General features: G+C 41.4%; 1 protein-coding gene across 3 annotated transcripts in view; it reads left to right on the forward strand.

The window, feature by feature from the left end:
* Window positions 1-7558, forward strand: part of PDPN (podoplanin) — a 29635-nt gene extending 22077 nt beyond the window's left edge. Inside the window, exons 4-6 of one of the 3 annotated variants that reach the window (XM_032775504.2) lie at window positions 317-355; window positions 1075-1186; window positions 5935-7558. In XM_032775504.2, the coding sequence (XP_032631395.1) occupies window positions 317-355; window positions 1075-1186; window positions 5935-5941 (158 nt within the window). In that variant the 3' untranslated portion in view covers window positions 5942-7558. Of the gene's footprint in view, window positions 1-316; window positions 356-1074; window positions 1191-5934 lie in introns of those variants that run through there. The other 2 variants (XM_032775503.2, XM_032775505.2) reach the window with 2 other exon arrangements.
* The last annotated feature ends 1999 nt before the right edge of the window (window positions 7559-9557 follow it).

Below are 9557 nucleotides of genomic sequence, written 5' to 3' on the forward strand. Positions count from 1 at the left end.
CGTCGCTGCTGTAAGGAGTATCTACACTGAAGTGCTACAGCTGCAGCTGTGCTAGTGTCGCATTTTACGTGTAGACAGCCTTTATTTCAGCTGCGAGGCTCAGTCTCTTCACAACTCCTTTTACTCTACGCTCTCTGGGTTTTCTCTATTTACACTCACTCCCCAGTTAACACCCTATTAAACTACACACCTGTCGTGGTTTCATTCTCAGACCCATTGGGCTGTAGTTTTTATAACCTCCCCCACAGTGTAACATCACAGTATGAAAACCTAACAGTCACCATATTAAAAAGTTATTTTGGTTCTTTCTTTCCAGATGAAGTGGGTGGCAAGCCAGGGACTACAGACGAGAAAGGTAAGTAACAAAATTGGTTATAAAAGGAGTAGATGCATTTAAATCCCACATGAGATATGGCTATGAACTTTTAAAGGGCCTGTCTCAAAGCCCATTGAAGTAAATAGACAAACTCTCTTTGACTCCAACTGGCTCAAAGAAAGGGAGCAAGGAAACTGCTAAACCTAAATGACATTTCCAAGTGGTTTGCAGTATTGTTGTAGCAGTGTTAGTCCCAAGGTACGAGACAGACAAGGTGGGTGAGGTCATATCTTTTATTGGACCAACATCTGATGGTGAAAGAGACAAGCTTTTGAGCTATACAGAGCTGAAGCAGAACTCTGTGTAAGCTCAAAAGCTTGTGTCACCAACCAGGGCTTAATATGCAATGAAAGAGGTGCCGGGGCTCAAGCAAATTTTTTTACTTTCATAACTGATGTGGCAAACCTGGAAATGCCAGGGCTCTGAACTGCCAAGCGCAGAGGTGCCGGGGCTTAGCCCGGCACAAATTAAGCATTATCACCAACAGAGTTTGATCCAATTGCCCCTGTCATGTCTCTCTAAACCTAAATGACATATTTTCCAGTTCACAGGATTCAGGGAACATTCCCATGGAATCAAATGAGACAAAAATAATTCCATTTTACTACAAAGTATTAGGACCTCTTACTATCTGGCCCCATAGTTATACATGGGTTACATGGAAAACATGCTAACATCCTATACATTTCCTCACTCAGATGGCCTGGCAACAGTTACACTGGTTGGAATCATCATTGGAATCATAATAGCGGTGGGAATCGTTACTGGAATCATCATTGCCGTCGTAAGGAAAATGTCGGGCAGGTACTCGTAAGTAGATTACTAGGCAGGGTTTATGGCTAGAGGCTGCTATAGCTCCGATTTTCAGTGACAGACACACTTCAAAAGGAGTTTGAGTCAAGATCCAGTGTAGTCTTTCCATTGATTTCAAAGGGTGGGGGATCAAGCCCAAGGTCTGGATACATTCCAGAGAAGCAGCCAAACATTCAAGCAGTTTATCTGAACCCCAGGAGAGACTGAAAAGCTCGCAGGAATGGGCCCTAATGTTTCTAGCACGTCTACTTTTGAACACAGTGAAACATAGTTTGGAACTGCCCTTTATCATGGCACTCGGTGCTTTTCATTCCAGTCTTGGCTGGAAAACAGAAGTGAATGGGGAAGAAGGGAAAGAAATATCTAAACTTTAAAAAAGTTTGATCAACATCCACTTCCAGATATAAAAGCATAGAACCATAGGGTTAGAAGGGACCACAAGGGCCATCTAGTTTAACCCCTTGCCAAGATGCAGGATTTGTTGTGTCTAAACCACCCAAGACAGACGGCTCTCCAGCCTCTTTTTGAAAACCTCCATTGAAGGAGACTCCACAACCTCCCTAGGCATCTGTTCCATTCTCCTACTGTTCACAGTTAGGAAGTTTTTCCTGTTATTTAATCTAAAACTGCTCTGCTGTAGTCTGAATAATTTACTTATTTATTGGTGGTGCTGAGGGATGGTGTGTCAGTTTCTGTCCTCCACTTCTCCAACTGGGTCATCTACAATCCTGAATCATTTATACCGTAGACACACAGTTAGTTAGGCAGAGGTGAGCAGAGACAAGAAAATGTTCTCATTCACTGACCTGTTTCTTGTGACAGTCAGTTCCCAGCAAAGGAGCCTTAGGGAATGATAAACTGATGCTGTCAGATCAGACTTACCAGAGTTAAAAATCAGACTGAGGCTTTCTTCTCTGGAACATGCCTCTAACTTCTCTTTAATATCTGTTCTGCGCAGGTTTCACTCAGTGCATCAACCTGTGGCAGAGTCATCTGTCTCATGCTAGTATCTACACAGGACCAGATTCTAAGATGGGGTTAACTGGCATAGCTCCAGTTCAAACCAGCTGAGGATCTAGTCCTGTCTCTCAGCTTCAGTGTTTATGAGAATATCAGTACAAATCAAAGGAGACAGACCCAAAGGGCTGTCTCCCTTTAGTCTATTTTTTCAATTACATTAAATTATGATCTACATTTAATACTTTAAAATTAGTTTAAATTGGTTTTTAAAAATTAATTAAAGGTATCCCTACTGAAAGAATTAGCGCTAAGCTTAGCAGATTCTTGGTCAGAGAGTTTATGCATGAAATTATCCTGGCTGCATACATCAACCAGAAAGATGCAGATGCAAACACCTATTTAGCTATATTTGCATGTACTATTCTCTGATTTACATGCAGAACAAGGCAATGGCATGTGCAAATTAAGCACACCGTTGCACACAAACTCTTTGAAAACCTGGCCATCATAAAAAACAAATAGTAAAGACAATCTTTTTGTTTTGATTTTATTTGCCCTGTTATATGTCTGGCAGACTTCTGAGTCCAGAAAATAATGGGTTCAAATCCCCCAACCTTCCCATATTTTCTTGAGTTTTTGATTTAAGTAAGCCCAAAGATCCAAATAAAAATTGGCTAAACCCCACCAGTATCTAGATGGTTTTCCTCCAAAATCATTAATCAACACAAATCTGTTGAAAAGCTAGTCCAGGCTCATTTCAAGGCTATGTCTACACTACCCGCCGTATCGGCGGGTTACAATCGATTGCTCGGGGATCAATATATTGCGTCTCATCTAGACACGATACATCGATCCCCGAGCGCGCTTATATCGATTCCAGAACTCCACCAACCCCAACGGAGTTGCGGAATCGACAGGGGAAGCCGCGGACATCGATCCCGTGCAGTGAGGACAGGTGAGTAATCCGATCTTAGATATTCGACTTCAGCTACGTTATTCACATAGCTGAAGTTGCGTATCTAAAATCGATTTTCCCCCGTAGTGTAGACCAGCCCCAAGATTCAGGAATCCAGTTTGAGAATTGAGTGTTTACAGTAAACCCCTCAAATTGGAGAACTTTGCATGACTTTAGGTGCGATTCCAAATTTTTCAGACAATATCAGTTTCTACCTTCATTGAAAGACAGTGAGGTTATATGTGTAGACTGAAGAATGGCAGCACCAGCAAGTAGTTAGTGCATTAGACTGAAACAGAGGAGACTTGGGTCATAATCCTGGCTCTGAAATTGATTAGTTGTGTGTGCGTGGGTGCACCATTTACCCTCTTTGTGACTCAGTTTCTCCTTCTGTAAAATGGAGGGTACTAACCATACCTATTCCACTTAATCAACCGAAGGCAAATCACCCTGTTCCTCATTGTGCTAAGCCTAAGAAAACAAGCTTGGCTTTGTCTGACCCTGTAGAGTTAGGAAAATTCTCAGGAACAGCTCCACAGCCATTACTGCAATCTCAGGCCTGAGGAATAGTCCACAGCCCACTGAGCCCATGTGCTGGCAAGAATGGCTAGTGGATCCATGTAGTCACAAAAGTCTGGTCCCTCTGCCTCCAAGTGCCCCTGCATCCCCCACCAAGTTCTGCTAGGTCAGTGGTTCTCAAACTTTTGTACTGATGACCTCTTTCATATAGCAAGCCTCTGAGTGCAACCCCCTTGTAAGGCACTGCGGAAGATTTTGTTACGGCTTAGCTAGGGCTGTTCGCCTTCTCAAGGACAGGTTATTAAAGGTTGCTGTGTACTAGTGCATGCTGTATGTAACTGGTTAGAACTGCTTTGCCTGGGAAGCCTCTGTGTGTTTGGGAAAGTGTTACGATCCCTTGGCCCTTTTCCACAAGAGATAGCCCCAGCTGTGGGAAAGCTCCCACATGCCTATGTATGAGCTGCTTTACATGCTATTAACATAAAGTTATATTTACCAGAAATTGTTTTGCTGCTTTGAACTCAGCTCCCCGCTTTGTGTTAGCAATGTGTGGAGTCCCCGTTGCGGGTGTGTTTTCCTTACCTTCATTAAAAGCCATATCACTCACTGTGTGTGTGGCCTCGTCCTTGCAGAGCACTCAGGCACATAACACCCCCCTAATAAATTAAAAACACTTTTTAATATATTTAACACCATTATAAATGCTGGAGGCAAAGAGGGGTCAGGGTGGAGGCTGACAGCTCAGGACTCCCCATGTAATAACCTCACGACCCCCTCAGGGGTCCTGACCTCCAATTTGAGAATCCCTGTGCTAGGTAATGGCTCAAGTGGAGCTTTAATGGAGTTCAGCTCTATATTGCAATTTTGTATCTGGGAATCTGTGCCTCCTCTCCCCATATGGCTGTGGAGAAGGAGAGCGGATTTGCCCTTTATGGTTTGTAATGCACATTGAAATTCTCTGACAGAGAATGCTCTAAGTACTGAGTGTTATTATTTCCTGTTTAATTTATCCAGCAAATATGTTTGTTGTGAAATGGATGTGTACCCAATGCAAACAGATCCTTTTCATTTCCCATTTCTGCTCCAATAGAAACAAGGAAACAATATTTCTCTATACATTGTCAATGGAATCTATGCATACTTTCCATCACCAACATCATAGGTCATCATAATGAAATGCCAAACTCCTTTTAAAGTATTTTAAATGCTCTCCTGTCATCTATCATTTAACCGGTATGTGACTGTGTCTGGAGCAGATAGTCCAAATTTCCAGAGTCCCTTCAAAATCTCCCGCTCTGGTGGCATCTGCCTCCTTCCTGCTTTTGGAAGACAATCTTCCACGTATGGTGGTGTCAAATGGAAACGCTATCTCCTCCAACCCTTGGATGTGCCTCTCAACTTTCTACTGTTCTCCGTTGAATCTCTTCCTTCATGTTACCAATTTACCATTGGGAGAGATAGTGCTACAGAAAGCTACCACCTCTACAATGGGACAATCAATAGTAGAGCTGGTAAAAGGATAAGGAAGGGATAAAATTGCAAATATGTCATCAATATTAGGACCTCCATTCAATTTTTGTCAGATCTGAGCCCTTACACTATGTTAAAACCCATTCATGAATTTGCATACCTTCAAAACTGTCTGCATGGTTTGGGTGAACACACCTGCGTCAACGTTTGCAAAGTGCTCAGATCCTAGGATGACGAGGTCTTCTAAGGAGATAGAGAGAGGATAATATTTTCAAAAATGCCTGACACTTGTGCTCTTATCATTTAGGCACTTTTGAAAATCCCACCCAGATACAGTGCTCTGGAACAGCACATGTTCTCATAATAGGGTTTCAGGAGGATTTAAGTGGCATTCTGCTGGCCACTGCACAGGGGTGAGTTTCACCTTAGGGTGACTCATTTTGAAGCTAGAATACCTAAAGACAACACTGGATCCTGCATAGACTGTTCACTTCTGACTTTCTTGGAATACATTCTAGTACTGACAAGATATATGAGCAGCAAGTCCAGCCCATGAGTGCTTTGCAAAACTGAAAGAAGTAAAAATGTATTGAATACTGCATTTGGGGAATGCACTTGACCCTGCTTTAATAAATGGGCAGCAGAAGCAAGCTGCACTGTTGATAGACAGGCACTGGAGAGAGGAAAATATTAACTGGGAGGGGGAGGAAAGAGGCAGTGGGAAAGGCAGGGAGGAAGAGGTGAGAGATGACAAGAGAGAAGACAGACAATGAATATATTTTTCTGACTCTGGAACACAAAATAGTATAATGTCACCCCATTTTTCCATTTCTTTTCACAGGCCCTAAAAATAAGAGAAGAAGGAAATCATGTCATTTTAAGCCAGAAAATAAAAGTGCTTCCTATTTTACAACTGCTAGAGACTCTGTTCCTGTATTGCTGTGAGAACATGATCCATGGAAATGGTGAATGCAGAATTCCAAATCCATGGGGATCCCACACAGCTTTCCGGAGGGATGCTTTACAGACTTATCAGAAATGCAACGATTCACAGGACTTTGATCATCAAAAGTATTTGAGAGGAATGAAAAAAAACATGCTATAGAAAAGAAACACAACAAGTAAAGCCACTGAAAGGTGCTTTATCAATAGTATAAATACAATTGTAGATAGGTGTTAAACCATGCCAGGAAAAAGTCATCATCTCACATTGCGTCCTGTTGGTTCCTCAGAAAACTTAAATCCAGATTCTTTTATGTTATAAGCCCACTGTGAAGTCAGAAAGTCTGGTGTATCCTTCAGTGCTATAAATATTTAAAACCACCAGTCCTTGTAGGATGTTGATTTACTAAATCTGTATTGTTTAGCAAGGTAAGAAAGTAACGTCATCCTAACAATCTAGAATTGACTTCAGAGGGACACAACTATATTTAAATGATGTAAGCAAATTGCATTCATGGCCTGGCACTTAAATCATTCTGGTAAGGATGCTGCACTTCTATACAGAAAAGCATGGTGGGCCCAGCTGGAACTGACCTACCAACTCATCTCTCTGACTGTTGTGCCAAGACCTTCTGTCTTCTCTGTTGCAGAGATGTGCAGGGATTGGAATACACATCCTAACTTAAGCAGTGCTAGGAAAATACCCATTTTTGATGGGTCATCGTAACCTATTACTCAACAAGAGTTGGATTTGATGTGTAGACGATTTCTGAATCAGTAAATGGCACTCTTTTTATACCGTTTTCTTTTCTTTTCTTTTTAACTGCATGGCAGGCTGAGTTTGGCCACACACTGTGCCACATCAGATCACTGCACATATTGATGAGGTGTAACACTTCTCTGAACACAACATCATTTTTACCATGGTGTACATGATGCAGTGGGACAGGATGTGACTGAGATTTCGAAGTAAAAGGCTTTAAGTTCCAAATGGCTGCAAAATATGTTTTGTAAGGGCCTACTCTGGAATCCACTTCTACAGAGTTGACTAAACATGCCAGCTTTTCCAGATTTGCTCTTCCATTTCCTTTGTCTGCCATGATCTATCATATAGAGCTGAGCTTTGGAAATAAAAAAAAATATGGTGTATCTTATGTCAGATTTTGCAACCGTTAATCCTGATTTTCTTTTATACTATACACAAAACCACTTTAATTCTTACCTTTCTGAATCTTTCTTCCTTCTGTTACTGTCTCTCTGTCCTGGATTCTGTTTGTCTTTTACAGACTTTGGCATATTTCTTTTATTAAAAAAATCAAGTGTATTTAAAAACATCTATGTACCAGTCTAGATACACTCATGAGAAAAAATAATTTAGAAACCGTTTGCAGTGCAAGGCTCCAACTTGTGCATCAGTGAATCCTGATCTCTGGTGACTACGTTGAGCTCAAAGTATAGAGAGATTAGGAGATGAAAGTAATTCTAGAGATCAGCAATCATTTTAATTTAGCAGACTTCAAGTTTAGGGCATTTTAGTATGGCCTCCATCACGTTCAGCCATACTAAACTGTGTTTCGTCAAGCTGAGCTTGTGCAAACTTTTCTATCAAGAGAAGGGCCCAAACTGGAAAAAAAAATCAAATCCGGATCGGGGGGTTGGGATGTTTTGATACAGGCTTTTGCTCTGGTCCATTTATAGAGTCCAATATGCAGACCTGGAATTTTAAAAAAAAATCTCAGAATTCAGACATGTTTCGATACAGGGTTTTGGTTTGGGCCTGTATCTTTAAATCTACTTGCTTCCACAGTCACTGAGAGAACATTTGTAATGTCAAAAGTGGAATGTAACATTCTCTTCTTTGTCATCAACTAATTATAAAGGATGAATTTCACCCCGGACAGAGGTCAGCTCAAGGTTTATGCACCCCAAGGCTCACTTAAGGCAGGGTTTCTCAAACAGAGGTCGCTGCTTCTGTAGGGAAAGCCCCTGGCGGGCTGGGCCGGTGTGTTTACATGTCCCATCCACAGATCCGGCCGATCGCAGCTTCCACTGGCCATGGTTCGCTGCTCTGGGCCAATGGGAGTTGCTGGAAGCTGTGGCCAGGACGTCCCTCAGCCCACACCGCTTCCAGCATCTCCCATTGGCCCAGAGCAGTGATCCGCGGCCAGTGGGAGCTGCGATCGGCCAGATCTGTGGACAGGACATGTAAACACACCAGCCCGGCCTGCCAGGGGCTTTCCCTACAGAAGCGGTGACCCCTGTTTGAGAAACCCTGACTTAAGCCCTACTTTGAAGACTTAAATGGGACTTAAGTGTTGCATAGGCTTCATGCTGGCTCTCTACACAGGGGTGAAGTTCCCTCCCTCTAATGGTACCAGAATATCTTTAATGTTTAAGGAGTCTGACTTAGAATAAAATGGCACTATGCCTTTCTGGCTTGATTTTGAGTGACTGCTCTCATAAAAATATAATCAAGAGCTGTACATTTAAAGTGAGCTGTTTCTGTGATGGACAAGATGGAGTTTAGAGCTGCCTGCACAGGGTGGTAATAAGCATAAAACTGAATTATTGCTGTTCATTTGTTGTTAATTAAAGACTACTGCTGTGCAATGTAATTCAACTATCAATGTTATTAATATGTTGTAATATAAAAGGATATTTTTCTATAGCTATGGAATACATTTCTCAAAAAATATATTCCTACTTCACTTCAATCTAATTTGACTTAAATTTTGTCTACACACAAAGTTGCTCTGATTAGCTAAAATCAGTTTGATAGAACATTGTGCTATACCCATGTGGACATTCTGAAACCAATTTAATTATGGTGTGTTTCAATTTAGCTACAGAACAATTATTTACCAAATTAGGCTGAATTGATACACAGCATTTTTAAACCACAGGGGGTGAAGTCCTGGCTCCAGCTAAGTCAATGGCAAAACACCCATTGACTTGAGTGGGGCAAGGGTTTCACCCCCACAGCCATATCAGGTTAACTAAAATAATTAAATTATAGTTAAGCGGGTATGTAGATAAGGTCTCACACAAATAGTCTCACTGCCTTCAGCAGGAGTACTCATGAGATTTTGCCCAATTGTTTTAAACAGTTCTGACAACTTAGCCTTCAATTTCCTTTTAAAATATTAAGGGCTGTACATTCTTCTTCCGGGTAAACAAATCTGGTAACATGCAGTGGGATAAGTGAAACTCACACAAATGCATTGAAAAGAAAATACGCCCTGAGGCGAGCATCTTTACAGAATTCCTATTCCATGTGGCTCAGCTCAGATACAGACATTTGTGTTTAATAATTTAGAAATAAGTTTTGTATTTCATCTTTTCCCACTAATCTCCTTTGTTTTGTTTATTTCTCTGAATTTTGAGGGAACTAGTTTACTATCAGTATCCTAAGAGGATGAGGGGAATCCATATTTATCACTGATATTTTTAAAGGATTATTACATACTTGTTTGTGAATCTCACATACGACTTTCCTATCTGATTTTAACTTCATATGTGACC

This window comes from Chelonoidis abingdonii, chromosome 23 (assembly GCF_003597395.2).
Source record: "Chelonoidis abingdonii isolate Lonesome George chromosome 23, CheloAbing_2.0, whole genome shotgun sequence".
In the NCBI taxonomy this organism is placed as follows: domain Eukaryota; kingdom Metazoa; phylum Chordata; order Testudines; family Testudinidae; genus Chelonoidis; species Chelonoidis abingdonii.